Genomic DNA, 21749 nt, shown 5'->3' with positions numbered 1-21749 from the left:
ACAATCCAGATAGCAAATTGTGTTTCACCCGAATCGAACAAAGATGTGAAACCCTCATTCTAGTCGCAACCGCCGAGTGCTACGAAGCCCTTACAACAACTACAGTGTCAAAGAATAGTTCATGATGATTGGGGAGTTTCTTTCAATCGGTATCTTCCTTGGGCGGCAATCACCCCTCGTGTTTGGGGCTGACAAGCGTGGCATTCACACCATAGGCCACAGCGTAAATGCCACGCTTGTCGCAGTCCCGATGAGTCAGGCCGAGACCTGCAACTGCATGGCCAATAGTCTCAAAATCAGTTAATACGCATCGTGCCATCATCATTAAAACCTTGTAGGTTGATGGTTCAAACATTCATCTGTCACCATGATCGAGCTTAGGCTAAAATGAAATCCAACACGTCCTTCGACACTTTTATGGAAATGATAAGACGTAGCTTCTCATGCGTAAGCGATGTCGCAGCTGCTCACGCACTGCCAGTGAGCGCTGCAAACCTACCAAGTACCGCCCATGATTGGCCCATGATAAGGAAAATACGTAGTAAATCCTCGTGCATCAAGGCATGTATCATGAACCGAAGCCGTTCCATTCCTCTGGTTCTTCATGTACTTTTTTGTGCACCAGCTTTCGCTTGGCGGCGGCAACTAAGTCGTCCCCGGCTTCCGATTTCTTGAGGCCCAACATGGTTTCATGAACTATACAACGCAGTAAGAAAAGGGGAAAGACTTTGATCCCAAGGACTTACCATCTCCCGATATAATGTCGTCAGCGATCGGTCGGCTTCCAGAGGTGATGTACCTCGTCGAGACACCTCGGCTAAGGAGCGGCTGGGACATGAGTTCTTTCAATTTGGCTTTCAAGAGCGCCATCTTTGCGTCATTGTTCTTTTTCCGGTGCTTTGATGGGTTGCTTTCATCATCGGATTCGCTAGACCGACTTGTCAGCATCATCATTTTTATTACAGCGGGATGATCGTTCACCTCAAAATATCAGAATCAAGCTCTATCTCCATCGCTTCCGCCGTTTCCTTCAACCAGTTTCGTTCATGATGCTGTTTCTTTATTTTGTGTTGCTGAGAATCGAATTGTCGAGCGAGCAAGATACGGTTCTTGAGCTTATCAAGAAGGGTGAGCTCTACTGTTATCTCAGGGATATCTGTGTCTTCTAATGGTGCGTGTGTTGAATGTACGACAAGTGAGAAAAATTGCCGTTACTTACTACGACCCAGGCTTGCTAACAGTGCCCTTACCACTCGACGCTCGTCGGGGGCACACATCAACAAGCTAAAACCTTTTTGCATCGCACGAGCAGTACGCCCGTTGCGGTGAACGAACACATCAGTAGAACGTGGTATCTGATAGTGAATGACATGGTCAACGGCAGGTATGTCAAGACCCCTGGCAGCAATATCCGTAGCCAGGAGAACAGCATTTGTGGTTGCTTTGAACCTGCGGCATTTGTATTAGCACGGGTGTATTCAATGTCTACGGTGGACATGAAAACTACCGATCAAGATTTTTGAGGCGCTGGCGTTGTTCCATTTGAGAATGGAGAGGAAAGGCCTTAAGGTTCAGGAGCTCCATCAATGGACTGAGGCGCCTGATACCATCAATAGACGATAAGAACACGAGGGAACGGCCAGGGTACCGTAACAGGAAGTAGTACAGGTATGCATCCTGTGGAGTATGAAACGCTATCCACGCACGTATGTTTGCGCACGCACCTTATCTGTGGAAAGGCACTCAATTTTGCTCTCCTTGAGTGTAGAAACCATGCCTCCCTCGGGGCTGATGTCGATGACAGCGGGATCTGGGTCACGAAAGTCAAGGCGCAGAAGAAGGTCGTCTGTCGGTCGTTTTGTTTAGCAACGATTGATAGCGCTCGGAAATGAGCATACCGAGTGTGCTAGCTGGTTTGGACGATTTTTTATAGCCCTTCTGGCGACAACTTCGTTTCAGGTTCTTCTGGAGATCCTTGCTGAGAGTAGCAGAGAACACGAAGGTTTGCAGTGCATCCACAGGGGTAACCTCAGTGTTCTCTGCACCTTGATGAGCATCGAGAGAATCCCCCGGGGCTTCAGGGGGTTCAATTTCATCTTCTCTGGAGTGGAACATGTCAACATCTCAATGACTACAAGAATATCACAACGCATACTGGGATTTTCGAATCGTGAGTCGCAGGATGTTGTCCATTTCAGCAAAATGTCCCGCTTCGACCATACGATCGGCTTCATCCAGTACTAAGAATTTCAGCTGGCTGATTTGTCTTGCTAGTCCCTCATCCTGGACGAGAATGTGTTTAATCTGACAAGGAAAATTGTAACGCATGTCACAAACCTCTTCTAGAATGTCCCACAGCCGACCTGGCGTCGCTACTAACACGTCAACACCCCTGTCGAGTATACGCCGCTGTTTTTGCGCCGACATTCCGCCGACTATGGCAGCAATGCTGACGAGGGGCGGAGTAATATTTTTGTGCTGTTTTTCCTTAGCCTCGGTGTTTCTAAGATTGACATCTTGTTCGGCCTTTGTTTCGATAACTCGTGCGAACACATTGAGGTGATCAGAGACCTGTAGGGCGAGTTCACGGGTGGGAGCTAAGATAAGCGCCTGGAGTTTCCGCTTAGTCCTTGGCGGGCGGGGATGTGATAAGATACGGTGGAGAATGGGAAGCCCATATGCAAGCGTCTTTCCTGATCCCTGGAAAGTATACCGTAAGAGTAGCGAAGACAGTGATGACAATTAAACGAACGGTTTCTGCCACTCCAACGATGTCCCGCCCATTCAAAGCTATCGGCAGTGACTTGGCTTGTATTGGGGTGGGTGTAACAAACCCGCGCGAATTAATAACCTGTAAAAGATGAGAATGCATACAAAAAGCATGCCAATTGGGCAGCAAAGACTCGGCTGAAGGGAATCGAAAGGTCAGAAAACCAGTAAGATCACTTGCATAATAGACAACGCACAGTCAAACGACACTGAAGGATTCAGTAGTTCCGAGCTGGCAGAAGATGACACGTCTGCCTCGGGCCCGGTGGCTTTTTGTTTTTGTTCAATGGTTCAAGGACCTAGAGTAGCGCTCATCAATGTCCATCTGATGCTCTGCGTCCTGCCGCTCACATTGAACTTCATGACTCTCCCTCCTTCTGTATCCTCGTACACCACTTCCACATTTTCCACTTCTTCCAGTTCCAGTATTCCATCGTCACCATCAAGGCCAGTCTCACTGGGTCGACGGACAGCCTTTCCAAGGCAATCCGTCCAAAGACGTTGGCTGCATTTTGAGTCGTTTTCTAGATGCTGAAGGGCCTGCCTTAGCCTTCCGTTTCACAAAAGCAGGTTTTGATTTGGAGTCTCCAGACATCTAACTGCTTTGCACGTATTACGTGTACGCGGCGTATGTTCTGCTCGAAAATTGCTAGAAAACATTGGATATCGGCAAACTATCATAGGACGTACGTTGTTTGGCAAAAGCTTTAGAAATAAACAACCGCTTTCAGCCGGTCAGCCTAATCAGTTATCATTGTGGGTCCCTTTCCTTTTTACCAAAACTTTCGAAGCACTTCTGAGTTGCACGACAGGTATGACGATAATTAGGTTTCGCGCATATCTCAAAAATATCTGCAGTTAGTTTATAATCTACAAACGAGTCGGCAGAACAGTCGGAAGTGTTACTATTGTTACTCGCTTCGTTGCATTGGGTGTGTGGTGTGTATGTCGCGTTTTCCCTGCCGAAGCTGAATGTTCACCTCTGACATAGCGCATTTATCGGTGTGATGGGTACGCTGCGTGATTTGCCCGTAGAATTGTGGCGTCCGATACTAGCATCGCTCGTCCAATCGCCTGGGGTTCTCTCGTCCGACCGACAAGATCCATTCTCGGAAGTTCGGGACATTGTCATATTCTTGAACCGCGATGTGAAGACTCACTCAGCACTCCTTTTGGTTTGCAAAGTGTGGCATAACGTTGTCACAGAGCTTACCCATGAGCACCTTCACTTGACATCGGCAGAGCAAGTAGTTGTCATCGCCAACCGCTTGGAAGAAAGTCGCAGGCATTCGCTAACAAACCCTTTGGGAGCGTGCACTCGACGGATTGACTTGCAACTGTCGAACCCGTCCGATCAATGCTTAAACGCACTTGTGCGAATCCTGCGGTGTACGCCAAACATTGAAGTTCTAATCAATAGCAACTACTACATGGCGATGAATCCAACTTTCACTTTCCATATCACACCACCTCAGGCTCAGACGCGAACGGAAATTATAGATGCCCTCATAGAAACATGCTCAAGATCACTACGACGAATGGAGTGGACGTCTAACGAATATCCCTCTTGGAGTGACCTGATGCGCGTGCTTCGAACGGCTACTGGCATAACAAGCCTGACGCTCGCGAATATATATGGCAACCTCACAGAGAGACCATCCGCATCACCTTACTTTACCCAACTTAAAAACGCTTGTTCTCGGAGATAGTCCTTCGTTCTCGCACGCGTCGCTGGGCAATGTTCCCTTGAATGCCTTCCTTACGATGCTCTCCAAGTCTCCGGAGCAACTTCCGTCTTTGCAAAGGCTGGAGGGGTTTTCCCCCTTCAGTCCAGACTTCCTGCGAACCCACGGATCAAAAGTGCGCATTGTCCGCACCGTCGCATTCACGCCATTACTACATGAAATCATCGCAACTTGTCCGAACTTGGACACTTTTGTCACTATCTTTCCTCATCACATTCTGGATCTGCTATCGCATCCTTCACTGAAGCGGATTGGCATTTTCCCCATCAGTGAGGATCCTGTTGGCGTCCCTCAAGCGATATTCAGCGCGTATATCATGAAGCCGCTCGAAGATCTCTTGTGTCAGATCGATGAGTCCCAACTTCCGAAACTGACCCAGGTCCGGATTCGTAACGTTGGGACTCTAGCGAATATTACGGAACACCCCTTGTTTCTTCAGAGGTGGTGGAAACGCTGGGATTCAAGGGGTGTACGTTTTGACGACAAGGATGGACAACCGTTTCGCTCTAGTATCTTCAGGTACAGGACTACACATTCCGTCGTTGCATTACACTCAAAATCCCTACAGGGAACCACAGCGTACTCAATAACGTGCGTCGACCATGATGCATATCCTAATCTAGAGCCTCGAAGTGTTTGAACCAACTTTCCCGCATTAAGTTGGCATATTTCTTTCATTGGCATGATACCACAGCCATTATATCTTGATTTGCTGTACATATATAATTTGGTGACATTTGTCGTGGAACATTTTAGGGTACAGATAATATGGCGTTTTCACTCTCGTTCGACATCAGGAGACAGGAATGAGCGTGTGGCTAGTTGGTAGTAGTTGTGAAAAGAGTCCATCAATGTCCAAGAATCTAAAGGAATGTGAAACGATAGGTGAGTCCAGAAACTCGAGTACCAGACTACTATGAGTGTTTCCCGTCCTGAAAAGAGTGTGGGGCAGACTAGCTGCGACAAGGGATACTCTGAATGTCCAAGAAAAGAATCTAAAGGAGTGTGAAGAGACAGGTCCCGATGACCAAATCTACGAGTGTTTTCGGTCTTCAAGAGAGTGTGGGGAGCTGACCGGCTGTGACAGTGGATATTCAGTGATAATTAGTAATGAGCTGTATGCGACGCTTACCAGCAGCGCTGAAACATTGCTTTGGGAATCAGTTGCTTCGAGGAAAGAGATTGACGACCCTGGTCCGTTTAACTTCACGACCGGAGTTCTGAAAGTACCGCGTAGTGTCGAACGACCAATGCAAACTTCCGACAATCCAGTCTGCAAGACCGCCAACGTAGATTGCCACGTCCTTGTCAATCTTGGGACCCCAGGAAGGAATAAGCTCGCGATTCTCATTGAAGCGGTCGATAGACTGCTTGCAGAGCTCGCCAACGAAGTCGACGGCACACTGGAGGTCGAGGCACTCCTCGTGCATGACAACAGATATCATATTATGGGTATCTCCTTTGGACTGTTCCACGTTATAGGAGAAGATGTCCTAAACTGGGAGTTAGCGCGAGAAAAGCAATAGGCTGAAATGCTTGCATTTGACCAAGTGACTAGGTCGTTGGCGGCCTCGCCGAGACTCTGGATGATCGGGTGCTCCATGACTTCGTCGGGTATGTCGAGATTGTTAGCGTATTCGATAAGTGCCCAGCAGGGCTTGCATCCGCTGGTATCGCGACGTAGGGAGATATAGGACTCGAGGTCAGGAATGACGCCTTTAGCCCGGTCGATGGCTTGCACGTGCACAGCTTGGAAGAAGAAGTTCATTGTCTCTATAAAGCGTCTGCTCGTTCCACGCGAGGCGGTAGGAAGCATACGTTTGTAGAAGCTGTAGTACACTTAATTAGCCTGCTCGTGGTCAAGAAATGAATTCATACTCCTTGGTCATTCTATTCAATCGGGCGGACGAATAGTAGTCGTACGGGTGATGAAGTGAGTTCAGCACAACATTTGCAATGCTTTTGGTCCCAGCCTTGTCCATGTCAAGTCTGAGAGGTTGTCGAGGTGGAAGAGATAGTTCATGAAGTCGCAGCAGACACGAAGCTGAGGGAATCCCGCGTCTGGGTAGCACATAGATGTGAGTTGACCAGCCTTGAGTCCGTGAATCGCCTTGCGCGACCTCTGGCTGAGGTTGTCTCCACGAAAAAGCCACCGCTTTGATTCAGCAGTAGCCTGTTTGTGGTGGCGGTTCATGCGTAGCTTGAAATCGCAGTGGGGAAACGAGGTCAGGGAGGATGAACTTGGTGGGGAGAGCGGCGACGATCGACATCTTGAGTGAATGAAGGTTTCTAAGGAAAACAAAGCTAAAGGAGCGACGAGAACGTTCTATGAGAGCAAGATCAGGAGGAACGGGAGTGAGATGAGGTCCGTGGTAGGCTGTGGGTTTTGATGCTGAGTAGGAACCCAGTTAGATTTGAAATCAGACCCGTGGACTGAATGAAATAAGCTTTTGTTTGCTGGTTTGAGAACATTAGACTTGTCCTAGCATAGAACGAGCATCATAGCGTTATATCTGGCGCATCATGAATCGAGGCAGTCACACTACGACATAGGGGGAAGGGAAATGACGCTGAGCGTGCAGTAGGATTGCTAATCGAGAACAGTCGCAGAACTTCACGTCAGGTGCACCGCAGCACTGATATGGGCGCCCTAGAGGGCTTGAAGTGCTCGAATATGGAAATTTTGCAGCCCTTACTCTTTCAGCTAGATGATACAAGCTGTGAACTGTTGGAAACCCCTTTACAAGAGGCTAGACCCAATTCAGGAGAAGGAGATGGGGTAGAAGGTGGTATAGTCCACGATGAGACATGTTCTATCTAGTGTATCATTTGCATTCCTCGTTTCAATAGATGCGGATAGAAAATGTAGCGACTCACCAAGTCACTCGAAAAACACGGAATGCCGCGTCCGACACAGGACGTAGCATATGCTCAATTCACAACCGGTGAAGCAGGAAGTGTTGCCCTGGGCTACATGTAAAGTTGTACTGAGTATGACTTGCACTGTATGGGGGCTACCTCTTTGAAATTTATATTAAAAACCATGTATACGTACGGTCCGTGTGGACAACTTGGGAGAATGTTCCTTGTCACCCGATTACGGACACACACAGCGAGTCGTACAAAATACATACCATGCTGCTCCTGATGTTCCTGCTTTCCTTTAGCCCCAGTAGCCTAGCCCAGTAGCCTAGTTCAGAACAGAAGCAATAGTTGCAAGCTAGATTCAAAATAATTTCAAACACTGTGAAGAGTGGTTTTTGCCAGTCGATAGCACTCGCCAGATGATTAAACATTTTTCAACTTTTGGAAACGACTGGAAGTAAAAAAGGCTCGTCCCTGGAACTTCGAAGAGCGGCAGAATTTGCAAGCGGACACTGCGCGGCGCGCACAGCAAAGCAATTTCCTTTTTTGTCAAGTCATTACGTTACGCAGATTGGCACTTTGGACAGAAACTTGTAAGACACTCAAAGGCACATATATATATATTCATCATGACCACCCGTATTCCCCTCCAACCGCCAAACGTCAGCACCCGACGATCTTTAAACGCACCCCCAAGAAGGTTTTTTGGCATGCGGAACGACACTGAAGAGCACGACGACCCTTCTGGGCTAGAGCGTAGCACAAGACGGGCGTCGGGCGGTCAGGACCATCGAAGGCAGAGTTTTCTCTCCCGCTGGAGGACGAGCACTGACGTGGAGAGTGCTATTAAGTCTCCAATGCTTGAAAGACCTCCAATACCCAACGCTCTTCGCGGCAGCGAGTCCGACTCCACTCCGTTACCGGCATTATCTATGATTGTGCTATCCATCGTAAGTCTCTGCACGCACCTTCGTGATATGACTGATAAAGCGCCAAGACTATGCTTGGAGAGTTTCTCTCTGCAAATGTCGCCATGCCGTTTCTCCTTTTCATGGTCAAAGGTGCGCCATCATATGCGGCATCGTAGCTGTCCGACTAACGAACTTGAATTCAGGGTTTGGCGAGATCAGCGACGAAGCACAAATCGCCTTTTGGACTGGGATACTTGGTATTCTTGCTAACCATCTTTAGTATTTGACTTTCTCTAACAGATTACCACAGTGTCTGCGTTCTTCTTGACGCAGTTCCTGACCTCATTATTATGGGTATGTCCGGTTTCCTTCTTCTGCACTAACGTTATTTACTTAACTCTGATTCGGAGCAATAGGCAACTGCAGCAGATAGACATGGTCGTAGATTGGTGCTGACATTGTCCTTGTTTGGGAGTGCAGTAACGGTGTTGCTTTTTGGGACGTGCACATCCCTGCGGCAAGCGATCGCAGTGAGATTGTTGCAAGGAATTTTCGCTGGGGCTGTCGGAGTTGCACGCGGATGCGTTGCTACAGTCACGGACATGACGAACGAGGGGAGAGCATACGCTATCATGGGGCGAGTACCAATCGCCTGATTGAGATCCTTTTGCTGATATTATGACCAGATTTTGCTGGGGACTTGGTGGTGTGGCGGGCGCCATCATTGGAGGGTCATGTGAGCGCCTTCTGCAAAGGCATACTAGTCTTACTGACGATCGATTAGTTGAGAAGCCCGCAGACAAGTGGCCGAGCGTGTTTGGCCAAGTGCCGCTACTAGTGGAGTACCCGTACCTACTCCCGTGCGCAGTGGCTGCCAGCATCACATTCACAGGTGCGTTTTCGGAAAGCTAATATCACGCAATCACTCACTTATTCCACAGGGTCATTCCTGTCCCTGTTTCTGGGCCGTGACGGCGGACCGCGGGATGGCGCAATCCGTCTACCGCTAGAAAAGCCTGAAGATCGACACCCGACCATTCAAGAGGAGGATATCACCATCCCCAGCACCCGCGACAATGCTCCACAGTCTGGCTTGGTGCACTCCATTACGCGGAAAGTATCCAGCCAATTGTCTGGTTATTTCGGATCTCGAGATTCAGTTACCGCACAGGAAACGCCGTCATTACCAGTACCACTAACGACATCCACATCACCACCAATGGACAACCCGCGCAACTTCTCGAGGATCACCCGCACCAATGGATCCGCATATGGTTATGGGGGAGGCAACAGGGCGACAAGCACAGTCAGCACGACGACGCTTGGTGCGAGGCGTGTGAGCACTGCCAGCACTATACGAAGGAGGCACGGAAGTGCATTCGAGGGACCGGCGTCACTCACGGATCCCGGCGACCTCAACTTTGCTCAGAGACTATTAATGGCAAACGAGAACGCCGTAACAAACATTGCTGATCTTTGGGTGGCAGCGGCAATGAATGTGGATAACGACGAAACATTCGAACCTGAGCAAGACCTAGATATGAACGTCGACTCCGAGTATATTGAACATGATGGCATTCCAAGTTCCATCACATCATCTCCTGTGCATCGAGGGCGTTCCGTTGGTCGTAACCTCGCAAGCGCAATCGGCAGTCCAGGCCAGCGCTCATCTGTGATAACATTTGGGCAATCTTCACGCATACACTCAGCAACGTTGGGTTCTCCCGCACTGGACGGGGTACCGTTCACACTGCGTTCCCCTTCGATTTTCTCGCACCCTGGAGTGCGTACGCCATCCATCGTCCTCGATGCCCAGGCCCGTGTTCAAGAGTCCGCTGGTGACAATTCACTACTGCCAATTATGGAACATGGCCAATCTGTCACAGAGTCAGAGGTTCCCCCAGCGAAGCCTCCATCGTTGACCTCGCAGCTGCCTCTGGTTGTCATCTTCCAGTATGGTTTGCTAGCGCTTCACAGCACGACACACGATCAAGTGTTCTTGTCATATCTTGTTACGTGCGTAGTCTGGGTAATACTGTGTGCATCTTACTGACCTCTAATCAGCGACTACGAGTCGGGGGGTCTGAACCTCAATCCTGGGCACTTCTCTCAGCTTAGTATGGATTGAGTTACTGGACCTGAAAGCTATTTGCTGATAGTGTCCTGCAGTTGCTCTCATGTGCCTAGCACAGATTGTATACCAGTTTTATCTCTATCCGTATGGCCACTTCATCTTTTGATTATCGCTCTGCTGACTTAGTGCTTTCAGAAACATTGGGCAAGTCTTTTCTGGCTCTTTTGTAGATCGCCCCCCTGATAGCACTTACTCATAGACCCCCTCGAGGGCGTTTCTCCCACCTTGCAATGTTTCGTCTCGGGTCCCTGCTATTTATACCGGCATACCTTACTGTTACTATGTATCGGGGTTTCGCAAGTTCTAAGGACGAAGGAAGTTTCGTTCTTATGGCAGGTATGATGTGATTTTTTTTATCCCTCCTTTTCCATGGCTGACTCCTTTATGTCAGCGCTGGCTCTGAGCACGTGAGTGACGTCTGGACAGTCTACCTGAGCATTGCTGACACGTATGCAGAGCTGTACGTTATTGTGGAAATACGTTTGGTTACACCGCCATATCCATCCTCCTTAATTATAGTGCGTTTATTGAGCTTGTGTGAGAATGAAGTTCTCATTGACGGTGTCTATAGTGACACCCCCACATGCCGTTGGTTTTGCAAACGGTGTCGCGCAAAGTATAGTCAGTCTCGCACGTTGCTTTGGACCTGTTCTTGGCGGATACGTGAGTACTAGTTCTACGCTCTGGTGGTACAATGACATCCTCACACGCACAATGTAGCTTTGGGCGACTGGCATCAGAGACGATCCGTCAGGATATCCTCTTGGATTCGTGGCATGTTCGGTCGTATGTGCGCTCGCCGTTGCACACAGCTTTTTCATTCGTTGATTCGCCGCCGACTTCGTTGTCTTGAAATCCCTGCCAGATAGAGTAAACATTATACTGTTTGTATGCATATGATGATCCATGGCGATCACTTTAATGGACGATACGTGGGTTGTTGATCTGTGTGGCTTGGTCGGCGTATTCATGAGCAAACAATGGAACCATACAGTATAGGACTGGCATTTGAGCCAGCACCATCATCTGAGCCACCACACGCTCGATACTAATACTCATTGATCCACCACTTTTGACTTTTGTAGCCTAGAATTGTTACAAATACCTTTACGATTTGTTTTGAGACTCGATTGCGCACCATGCATGAAGATACGCTGCCAGTGAATCGGAGTTGTCCAGCATGGCACGCAGCCACCTAACGTAATCGGAAGGTGCACTTGGTGAGCAAAATGCACAACGGCAAAGCGAAGTCACGATGCAAGACTGCCAACGTACGCCGATGCGATGCGTTCAAAATTGTTTTTTCACTGACTGCCCTGACTCATCATATCGACAATGGCGGCACACCCAGAAGTTTATAGTAGAGTCTCACCAGGCCTGGCCATTCATAACCGAGACGGCCGCTTTTCACTGGCTGGGTCAAGACCCATGATTGGTATATACAGCACACCTGATACCAGTCCACTACATGATGAGTCCTGGGTTGAGGGACCTGGCACATATTTTAGAACTGACCGATCATGAAGCAGACCAGTCTCGATTAAACATGTCTGTTGAGTCTCCACATCTCTCGAGTCCGTCACGGTTTCCTCGCAAATTTTTGCAGAAAGTTCTATCCCTAAGTTCCATCAGCATGGCTGTTGATCCTCTCCAGTTCCTTTCCCTTATTGCCTTCCTCTCCGCCCTTGAGGCTCGCGGACTCGTGTCTCTAGCCACTGGTCTGACCGATATGACCATCTATTTTCCGCTCAACAGACTGTTGGACAGCACTTCATGCGGACCGTCAAACACTCGCACCTCCGCTTCCAATATTGGCTTCTTTGATCATGCTAGTGAAGGTTCCATACAGGATCATTCCACTCCAGACTCTGGCTCTCCTTTGGGTTTTTCGGACACGACATCTTCCACTGCATCTTTTCCTCTGCTCTACCAGTTTCTCCTTATCTTCTCAGGTCAACTGGCTTCTATCTCACAAGACATCTTGTCTCTGCGTCGTTCTGTTGCCTCGCTCGAGTCATCGCTGTCTGCAGTTGAGGATCAAATCACTTTGCTTACCAACGCTCATGAATCGATTTTGGCACAGTCCAAGGATGAATCATGCCAGACCCATACCATTGCCAAGGCGTCGTCCGATAGTGAGGAACTAGGTCAACAATTACACCACCCGTCTAGCATTATGACCACCCAGCAGGTTCAAATGAGCGCGCTGCGTGACACGGTCTGCGCGACCCACGTTAGTCCAGACCACCAACCACTTGCTGAATGCACGCGGAGTTATAAAGATTTCGACGCTCCCCAGCAATGTCTTCGTGCTCAATTTACTACTCAGATTCAGGATCACATTGAGTGCAAGAAAGACTACGCTGCCTTGCGTCAGGACCTACAAAAACTCTCGGACTTGGCCTCGATCAATTATACCAAGACCAATGTATCGTTGGATCACCTTCGTAGTCAGATCGTTGACCAGGTCAAAGACCAAAATCGGACCGAGAAAGAAGTGGCACTCTTGCGTGAACAGATGACAAGGAAATTTGGGGCGTTTCAGTCCAGAGTATCTTCTCTTACATTAGACGCGATGAAGGTACATCATAGCGTTCAATTATCGGACCAGGCTGCCAAAGAAGCTCGTCGGACAAAAGCGATGGCGGGGGTGAGCCGTCGTATCATGCAGCTTCAAGGTATGTGAGCTCCACTGATGAATTTCATTCTGACGCTCACATGCTCTTACGACATCTGGACTCAACCCGCGGCGTGTTCTTGGCTAATGTAGATACCGTCCCACAGAATAACGAAAATGGTGCGGTAGTTCCGCCCCCATGTTCTTCACCAATTTCGGTTGGGCACTTCCAGGTGGATTTCTTCGATATGTCGACGTCACCGTTCTTTCATGATTGTTGACAAGTGCTCGTTTTTTTGACCAAAAGGACTCTGACGTATTCAAGGCTTTGCCACCCTGTGTCCAACGGATTGGGACTACCGCTCCTTCCGACACCAAGGTACTACATTCACCACCCCCATCTCGGCAATACATAAATTGCAAGGGTAAGAATTGATCTACTTCTCATTCACGGAGTTGACGCAACACCATAGAAAATGTGGATGGTATTCATTCTCCTTCCACCAAAATGGCTTTCCGTCAAGAGGATGCCGTTGAGGTTGGCATCCTGAGGAGGAAACAGAAAGGATCCACAATCACTGCCTTCCAACCTAAGGGTGCGTTTCCCCTCTTGCTAGACCTTCAGATTAAGCAATAGAAAGTGCCTTGTTTCAATTAATCACAGTTGTCAACTGGATGCCGATGCCTTCGCCGTCGTCACCAGCACTCTCAGCAATACAGCGTGGTCATGTCTCTGCGTCACGAATCTTTAAGCGTACGTACCTGAATTCTGTTGATTGTCAAAGCAGTGATTTAATGCACACGCAGCCGGTGACTCAGACTCGGAATACCGTAATAAGAGCCTCTATGCTTCTCCTCTGAACAGCACCCGCGCCCGCACCCGAGGATGGATATAAGAGCCGATTTGCCATTTGCCCATCCTTCTTTGAAACCTGGCGATAAAAAAAGTGTTTTTCATGTTGTCCTGCGTTGTAATATTGTTTATGGTCAATGACGCATATATAGGTAATCATTGGACTCGTTTTTGTGCGCTGCTGGCACCATTGCCAATAATGTCTTTGTACAGAACCTTGACGGAACCTCGGGCTGCTACAATTGAATCTGCCCGACATGATTCTGACATCTGGCAGTGCCCTGCCACGTGGTAGAACGAAAGTTTTTTGCCCAAGACACTAACCTAGTTCAAAGTTCTTTGAACGGAAAGATCTGCTGGCGAGCGTACTAAGGTGCATGGCTACAGGTGAACAAGGTTGCAGCAACACTGAGTAAGGCGGAATATAACACATAACGAGCACGAACAAGTGCAAAAGTACTGGTGAAATGAAGGGAAAGAAACCTGTAGTTCTCAGCCAACCTTCTGGACATATTGTGCCAAAGAAAGAAGGCGAAATCGACGAAAGCTTCGCCGACCCGAGAGCTCGGCGGATGCCTTGCCACAAGCATGACCCACTTTCCTCCAATTAATACGTTGCCCTTGCAGATCGCTTCTCGAGCTGTGGTGGGTAGGTGTCCATCGAAGATTGGATATGCGCAGTCAGACGTTTTATAACTCTGTGCGGGTCAATTCCACGCGGAGACGCCTGTTAATAAAATGCTTTGAACGCCCATTTCTACAGTAGTAATGCCGCAAAGAAGCCGTTCGACATCCTGTTCTTCGGTCGCGACGAATTCTCTTGCAACGTCTTCAAGCAATTGCACGACGCCCGAGGTAAGTGTAGCTCATAATATGGGCAATTCAAGGTTCATGTTGACCAGTAATGTAGATGTTTGGCAGTCCATCTCAATTGCTACTAATCCAGACGTGAAAACTGGTCGACGGGGTTCTCATTTATCGATTTGTGCGTATGCAATGTTTTTCATGGCGGCAACATACCTACGGCTGCTTCAACAGCTCCACTCAAACTACTTGGAGAATCTCTCGAGGTTCCGGTTCACACTATACCACGACGAAAGGTTGACTTCAGGGGTTGGATGGTGCGCGTTACTTTCTTTCTTGCTGAACCGGCCTCATGTTCTACACAGCCTCCCCCACCATTTACGAGTACCGACGAAGCTCACGTCTCCGTCCCTGCCAGTGAAACTCATCTTCTTGTTACTGCTTCCTTCGGGCGTATTCTCCGCCCTTCACTCCTACGTCTCTTTCTGCCGGGTCAGCGACTTAATGTTCATCCAAGCTTACTGCCTGCATATCGAGGTCCGGCGCCCATCCAGAGAGCTTTGATGCGAGGAGAAAATGTGACAGGTGTGTGCGTCATTGATATGATGGAGAAGAAGGAAGGAATCGATGCTGGAAGCGTGTGGGGCTGCGAGAGAATGGCGAGTAACACGGCGAGCAAATAATCATGCATAACTCATTGTACTGTAGGTTGTTCCAGAAAGCGCGACATTTCCTTCAATGTCCGTGGAGCTGGCCCGGACCGGAGGAGATTTACTTGTCACGGTGCTTCGGGATATGTTACTAGGAAGGGTGCGTCTTCGGAAACTTGGCTGATTCTAGATGTTTACGCTTCTACCAGGCCCGTAGCATCCCGCAACCTCCCGTCTTATCTACCACCCCTCATGCTTCTGCAATATCCGCTTCCGATGCACAGGTTGATTTTACATCCCAAACTGCATTGGACATAGTCCGACTTTCTCGCGCCATCTCACACCAGCGTCCTATCACGACTACAATGCCCGATGGACGCACTCTTCAGTTGCACCATCTCAGTGTCTCCAGGAGCCATGATGATTTAGGCCCTGTTGAGCCTGGTTGGGCAGTGTATTCGCCACGTACACACACGGTACTCATAAATTGTGCTGACAGAGAGTGGCTGAGTGTTTTAAAGTTAAAGACCCAAGATCGTGCGCTTCTGGCTGCGAAGGAATGGTGGAATGGAGTAAAGGGGCTAGGCCTGCTACACGAGGGTATGCTGAAACTTCTCTAGAGAGTTCTTTCATATCGGTGTATCACTTAGTCTTAGAGAAGCACTTCTCGAGCGCTTGTTACGGGGCCAGGCTTGATTCATATTCAAGGAAGCACGCTGCGCAGTCCGGCAAAGGTCCGCCACAGTCCCGGGTCTATGGATAATGATTGTCACTGAAGTGCCTCGTGGGGATGCATGTGGTTCAGGATCGATTTAGGATTGTATCGGCTACAACCCTTGAAGAAGTGTGCAGTAGGTTTGTTCAAGTGGGTCTAATCATGTATTGAAAGCCCTGCAACCCTTGAAGAAGTGTGTAGTGGGTTTGTCCGATAAGTGTGAGCTTGGTCCGATCAGTACGCAAACATGAATAATTTACATGTAATGCATCACCTGCAGTAAACCTGCAGGGGTTTGTGATATCTATTAGGAACCGCCGATAAGCTCCCTTTCAGTATGGCCCATAAACGATCTCGACAGTATGTCAGAGTAGTACTTATCTTTGCGCACATTAAAATAGCCCAACAGCGGCAGATCGAGTTGAGCACATCGATGCAAACCGACTTCGGATACCACTTGCAACTTGAACGAAGTAGGCTATGTCCCTGGATCTGTCAAAGGATACAAATTCAAACAATCTGATCACCAGCGCTTGAGGAAGACTTGATGATGATGATCGATGACTCGTCTTGACGACGACGACATAGTGTCACGGTCATGAGATGCGTTTGTCAAGTTTCGTTTGACGCGACGCGTCTCTTTGTTCTTGTTTGTTCATAATGGTCCTGGTCCACTGGTCACAGTAATAGTCCAAGGTAGTCCAGACAAAGAACTCGTCTACCAACTTAAATTCCCAATACTCTGCACCTCATCCCTCATCTTGTAGGGCTGTCTGAGCCACAAACACTCAATTATGGGAATATCTGGGCTTTTACCGTTACTGAAATCAATCCAGCTTCACCGACACCTCTCAGACTTCGCTGGTCAAACACTTGCGGTAGATGCTTATGTCTGGCTTCACCGAGGCGTATACGCCTGCGCCACTGAGATAGCCACTGGAAAACCCACCACAAAGTTAGTGTTTCTCTGCTTGTCCGGGGGCTGTTCGCGGTTGCTTGTATGCTCACCTTCTCACCTAGGTATGTTGATTATGCTATGCAGCGTGTTCGCTTACTGCGTCATCACAAAATTTGCCCGTACATTGTGTTCGACGGTGGGCCACTCCCGGCCAAGATGGGCACAGAGACTGAGCGCAAGCAGCGGAGGGAAGAAAACCTTGCAAAGGGAAAGACGCTGGCATCCCAGGGAAGACACAAAGAAGCCCGGGAATACTTCGTTAAATGTGTCGACGTAACCCCTCAGATGGCGTACCAACTCATAAAAGTCTGTTGCCAATCCTTAGGCTAGACATTCGTCTGATATATTCTTTACTTTAGGCCCTGCGCGCAGAAAATGTGTCATACGTGGTCGCGCCGTATGAGGCTGACGCTCAAATGGCATATTTGGAGCGCATTGGTCTTGTGGATGGTATCATCACCGAAGACTCAGATCTGCTTGTCTTCGGATGTCGAAAGGTGCTCTTCAAGCTGGACTCTGTTTCAAGTACTATTGTCTCAATTTCGAGGGACGACTTTGGATCCGTGACTGCTGCTGAAGGGGGCATATCACTTCTTGGATGGTCGGACGCTCAATTCAGGGCTATGGCCATCCTTAGCGGATGTGATTATCTGCCGAGCATTCCGGGAGTTGGGCTAAAGACTGCCTGGTCATTGCTACGGAAGTATAGGAGTGTAGAGCAGGTCGTGCGGGCTATAAGGCTTGAAGGGAAAAAGTCTGTGCCAAAAGGGTACCTAGAAGCATATAGTCTGGCGGAGAAGGTGTTTTTGCATCAGCGTGTTTATTGCCCCCTGGATGAGAGGCTGGTTAACTTGACGGACATCCCCCCAGGAGTTGAGTGGGGCGATAAAGAGGAATCGTATATCGGAGGGTCAGTCTCTGAACAATCACTCGATGAAGACTCTAGCACTGATTGATTTCTCTCAAAGTGACATGGAACCTGCCTTGGCGAGAAAGCTGGCTCAAGGGGACGTTGATCCAGTAACACTTCTACCGATGATCGATATCAATTCGAGTTTCGTACCTCGCACAGTGAAGCCCCTCCCCTTTCAGGCCAACATTGTTAATCGGCCTAGCTCAGTCAAAGGAAAGGGCAAAGCAAAAGCCGAGCCTGAGAGTGGTGGATTGCTTACCTTCTTCGGTATTTTCCTCCTCAGTGCCGATGATATCCGCATGTTTGACAGTATTCCCACAGCTCCAATGCCAAAAGCTACCCTTACTCGTAGTAACTCCACTCCAACAAAGAGAACAGCAGTGTCTGGTAAAGGTAGCGGAAAGAGGACACTTGTCGATATACTTGATGAAGACCTCGCTGCAAAACGCATAAAACCAAATCAGGCTTCGTCTTCCACAGACCTTTCTCTTCTCACACATTCAAGGTTTTTTTCCTCTCCATTAACGTCAAAACAACAGGTGGAACAAGCCGCAGACGATTTGATGCCCAGTTCACGTATCCCATATCCCCTATCTGACAAAGAAAACCTCCCCGATCGTGCCGATAACGTTATTGTGGTCGAAGAATTGGACGAAATTCTTGATGAGCCCCCGGATCCCGTCACACAAGAAGACGGGTACCTGTCACCTTCCCCATCCTACTTCCGATCGGCCACACCTGATCTCTCTTCACCTGTACGGCCGTATAACCCCGCACGGCATGATTATGGCGACGGAGACGACTTCGGCGCGGATATCATCCCCAGCCCCACGGCAGTGAGAACAGTCACGCGTGCCTTGCATCAATGTTTACCGCCCAAGAGAGACAAAGTTAGTATCCTCGTTCGGGAAACGCCGCCGCCGATGAATGGTATGGATGAAATTGAAGGACCTGACTTGCGTGATATTCTCAACATTGAAGCACCTGGAGATATCGATGGCATCGATGATGACATAATTACTCTAGCATCATCATCTTCTGGACCTATTACTCCGGAAGACAGCGGTACGAATGACGAATTTGACATAGATGGATCAGCTGAAGAATATACAGTGACCGAGGCAAGTGCACGTGCAAAACGCACAGAGATAGTCGCCAACGGGTGGTGGAATAAGTGGGCCCTGAACAAGGACCTACGCCCTTCAGTTCGTATTAACTTTCCGTGACGATTGTTATCGTATTTGACATGTCTAATCGTCCACAGAAGACTACCGTGCTCAGAAGGTGCGAGACCACGATCACTCCAGATGGCCGGCAGCCTGGCCGCCGCACTCGGCTAGGATCTGCACCGCCTAAGGTTAGGTTTCCATTGTCTACCGAAGTAGCATCCAGGGCTGGAAGAACCCTGAAGGCTGTGGGAGGTACGGGGATCAGTAATAGTCCACAATTTGTGATCGGTAAGTCGTCTAGTCTCGGCCAAGAAGAGCGGCAAAAGACGATAGTAGGAGATCGGCTTGAACAATTTAGGTGTGTTCAAGTACTACTATCGTAAGGTACATTAATTTACTTACTACATGAACCATTCATTCGACAGGTGCAAAGCGCCTTAAGGTTGAATCCACTACATTCTACATTCACGCTCGTTATTTCCGATATCTACTTCACGTTCATCACTGTATATAATTTTTAGTCGGAATGAGGAAGGTCCGAGATGTCGGATTAGAAATACATGAGGTCGCCGAGCATCCAGTTAGGTACTAGTTTGCCTCCTGGTTTAATTTCTTCTAGTATTTAATGTGTTTATGTTTGTGCGTGTAGGCGGCCTGTAGCTTAGTACCTTCACATTAATCCGTTAATTAAAGCGGAATCTAATCAATGCGTGGTATTGGAGTTTGCCCGAGCGATTGAAAGGACTTTTTTCATCAGTAACCGTCAATCCGTCGGCGGTACCAAGTCAGTATTACGCGATTCCGTTCGTGAACTTCTAACTAGTGCAATCGGAATACCGTTTGTTGGGCTATTTGCGTTTGATAATCTCAATCGTGTTCCGGATTTATGTGCCATCATCAGCTAATCAGCATCTCTACAGGTCTTCGAAAAGCAAAGTCGGAATGTTATTGCAATCGTCAAGACTCACAGCGAACGTTGGGCCTCTGCCACGCAAGTGTCGCGGAGTGTAAATTCCTAGTCACGAAAACACTACATCAACGACAATGAGTCGCTGAGACTTAGATCGGGCGAAAGCCCGTGTAGCCGTCCCCCCGGTTCCAGAATGATGGGGTATAATTACCCACCAATAATTCTGGTTCTGGAGCCTTACGACGCTGATTTTTTTTGCAGCCGTTGGAAGATGTTATGCAATGTTATTGCCTCGTTGAATATGGCCGAATGGTGTCAATGATTGCTTCAGTTGATTGCAATTGGTATCCAGGGCTGTTTCCGGAACGATGGTATCAATATGATGAATCTCGACAAGATTTTCTCTTTGGGTTGGATCACTGAGGTTTCATTCATAACTAATAAAGGACATGGAGCGTCAAATAGGGCTAGTTCTCAAAACGAAGGGGGGGTGGACTTTTTCTGATTCTGAGTACCCAAAGGGTGCAAGCCACGTCTCTCAATTCGTTCATATCACCCCCGCAAGATCCAGACGCGAGCCCTCATGTTTACTGATGGACACGCACGCAGAGCACACGCCTTTCGGCTTTTATCTGACTACAGGCGAAACAAAAAGCGGCACTCTTCCTCACATAGATTCCTAACACTTCCCTGGACGCCCCAGGGTTAGAAGAGCTTATTTCTCTGAATTTATCTTTCGCGCTTTCCCTCCCACGGTACAAAAAGGTAGTCGACTACTCTTAGAGTTTGTGCGTTCGTTTGTCCTTGTTCCACTTCCTAAGCTCATGCCATCAACTACTTAGTTCTATGGGAGGCCAAGGGCTCGTGCCCCAGCTTCTTGGTCCGATAGTCATGCCGTTCGACGGCACCGAAGAACATCTATTACCGGACATCCAGTCATCCCATGCTCGCTCCTACAGGCAATATTCCTACCTTGGTGACGGCGACATTTCTCCCCAAGGCCTAAGTGTACACTTCATGGCTTCTTGTACCACCAACGAGCCTGAAGTGAATGATCACCAACAGCAATTGTCGTCTTCTTCACAGTCCGTTGGATATCCAGAGTCCTCCCAGAGGACAACCTCTGCATTCCCATCCTCTGCGCAGGTACGGCCCTCAAAACTTCGACTATTTCACTTCTTCCACGTTTCTATCATCTCCGGTCTCTCGTACTAGCCATCATGCCTCCCACATTGTCCCCGGTTGCAGGGGATGGGTCAGTGACCAGGATGACGAGCAACTAAACCCAACAGCTCGTCTCGACATTCAACCACTGGACTATCCAGGCAGCCAAAGTCCCACCGGGCGGGAGCAAGTGTCACCGGACAGCGCATCTACTGAATACACATATCCTGACGACTCCGACATAGAGACGGGTCTCGTCATGTCCCAGATGATGGCCCATTTCCAGATTCATACGCCTCCCCCGAATACGGGCATGACGATGTCCGTAACTGACCAGGAGCTACCCATACCGTCTGTTATGACCTTTCGGTTGGGTCGTCAGTCTCTTAGGCCAGTCGCGGACCCGGACAACGCAAGGATTTTGGAAAGCTTCGACGACCCTGATGAAGACGCATCGGGGGAATCGTGCGAATCGTCGTCGTCGCCTTCACCTCCCATTTTGTCTCCCAGCTCTTTTTATGATGGGCCAGCAGCAGGAAGCTGCGGAAACGTCATAGAGAGGGACACAGTGA

The 21749-nt window shown here is 48.8% G+C and overlaps 8 protein-coding genes across 8 annotated transcripts; 6 read left to right on the top strand and 2 right to left on the bottom strand.

Annotated features, from left to right (window-relative positions):
• Positions 1 to 324: 324 nt before the first annotated feature.
• On the bottom strand, positions 325 to 3478 carry DFJ58DRAFT_774734 (ATP-dependent RNA helicase). The gene is made up of 13 exons (XM_041389396.1): positions 3241 to 3478; positions 3121 to 3179; positions 3017 to 3068; positions 2753 to 2907; positions 2338 to 2700; positions 2156 to 2283; positions 1899 to 2101; positions 1725 to 1846; positions 1508 to 1677; positions 1220 to 1449; positions 982 to 1165; positions 747 to 928; positions 325 to 696 (listed from the first exon to the last, which is right to left on the bottom strand). Exons 1-13 carry the CDS (start codon positions 3362 to 3364, stop codon positions 569 to 571), a joined length of 2100 nt encoding a protein of 699 aa, XP_041246519.1. The 5' UTR covers positions 3365 to 3478; the 3' UTR covers positions 325 to 568.
• A 926-nt stretch (positions 3479 to 4404) lies between these two features.
• Positions 4405 to 5104, top strand: DFJ58DRAFT_725214 (uncharacterized protein; the record flags this gene model as incomplete). The annotated part of the gene is made up of 2 exons (XM_041385210.1): positions 4405 to 5033; positions 5083 to 5104. 2 exons carry the CDS (start codon positions 4405 to 4407, stop codon positions 5102 to 5104), a joined length of 651 nt encoding a protein of 216 aa, XP_041246518.1.
• Positions 5105 to 5674: 570 nt separating this feature from the next.
• On the bottom strand, positions 5675 to 6784 carry DFJ58DRAFT_715191 (isoprenoid synthase domain-containing protein; the record flags this gene model as incomplete). Its single annotated transcript, XM_041384104.1, has 5 exons — positions 5675 to 6007; positions 6070 to 6343; positions 6393 to 6487; positions 6553 to 6714; positions 6737 to 6784. 5 exons carry the CDS (start codon positions 6782 to 6784, stop codon positions 5675 to 5677), a joined length of 912 nt encoding a protein of 303 aa, XP_041246517.1.
• A 1172-nt stretch (positions 6785 to 7956) lies between these two features.
• DFJ58DRAFT_774725 (uncharacterized protein) lies at positions 7957 to 11371 on the top strand. Its single transcript, XM_041389395.1, has 16 exons — positions 7957 to 8329; positions 8377 to 8440; positions 8494 to 8547; positions 8601 to 8644; positions 8707 to 8927; positions 8977 to 9026; positions 9075 to 9182; positions 9232 to 10306; positions 10355 to 10407; positions 10460 to 10508; positions 10560 to 10568; positions 10624 to 10760; positions 10816 to 10831; positions 10881 to 10942; positions 10996 to 11087; positions 11145 to 11371. Exons 1-16 carry the CDS (start codon positions 8009 to 8011, stop codon positions 11250 to 11252), a joined length of 2463 nt encoding a protein of 820 aa, XP_041246516.1. The 5' UTR covers positions 7957 to 8008; the 3' UTR covers positions 11253 to 11371.
• Positions 11372 to 11661: 290 nt separating this feature from the next.
• Positions 11662 to 13979, top strand: DFJ58DRAFT_774721 (uncharacterized protein). The gene is made up of 7 exons (XM_041389394.1): positions 11662 to 11695; positions 11776 to 13102; positions 13195 to 13274; positions 13349 to 13466; positions 13515 to 13637; positions 13706 to 13795; positions 13849 to 13979. The coding sequence occupies exons 2-7, from the start codon at positions 11893 to 11895 to the stop codon at positions 13935 to 13937; spliced, it is 1710 nt and encodes a 569-aa protein (XP_041246515.1). The 5' UTR covers positions 11662 to 11695; positions 11776 to 11892; the 3' UTR covers positions 13938 to 13979.
• A 503-nt stretch (positions 13980 to 14482) lies between these two features.
• On the top strand, positions 14483 to 16295 carry DFJ58DRAFT_905169 (Formyltransferase; the record flags this gene model as incomplete). The annotated part of the gene is made up of 7 exons (XM_041394941.1): positions 14483 to 14547; positions 14658 to 14749; positions 14805 to 14879; positions 14933 to 15015; positions 15064 to 15357; positions 15407 to 15508; positions 15558 to 16295. The coding sequence occupies 7 exons, from the start codon at positions 14483 to 14485 to the stop codon at positions 15966 to 15968; spliced, it is 1122 nt and encodes a 373-aa protein (XP_041246514.1). The 3' UTR covers positions 15969 to 16295.
• A 562-nt stretch (positions 16296 to 16857) lies between these two features.
• On the top strand, positions 16858 to 17977 carry DFJ58DRAFT_656691 (PIN domain-like protein; the record flags this gene model as incomplete). Its single annotated transcript, XM_041381931.1, has 3 exons — positions 16858 to 17018; positions 17084 to 17327; positions 17381 to 17977. 3 exons carry the CDS (start codon positions 16858 to 16860, stop codon positions 17975 to 17977), a joined length of 1002 nt encoding a protein of 333 aa, XP_041246513.1.
• A 283-nt stretch (positions 17978 to 18260) lies between these two features.
• DFJ58DRAFT_656657 (uncharacterized protein) lies at positions 18261 to 19160 on the top strand (the record flags this gene model as incomplete). The annotated part of the gene is made up of 1 exon (XM_041381929.1): positions 18261 to 19160. The coding sequence occupies one exon, from the start codon at positions 18261 to 18263 to the stop codon at positions 19158 to 19160; it is 900 nt and encodes a 299-aa protein (XP_041246512.1).
• Positions 19161 to 21749: the final 2589 nt, after the last annotated feature.

Source organism: Suillus subalutaceus (genome assembly GCF_016647625.1).
Source record: "Suillus subalutaceus strain FC151 chromosome Unknown DFJ58scaffold_25, whole genome shotgun sequence".
Classification (NCBI taxonomy): Eukaryota; Fungi; Basidiomycota; class Agaricomycetes; order Boletales; family Suillaceae; genus Suillus; species Suillus subalutaceus.
Note: the sequence above shows the minus strand (reverse complement) of the source record. Positions and strands in the feature narration are given on the sequence as shown.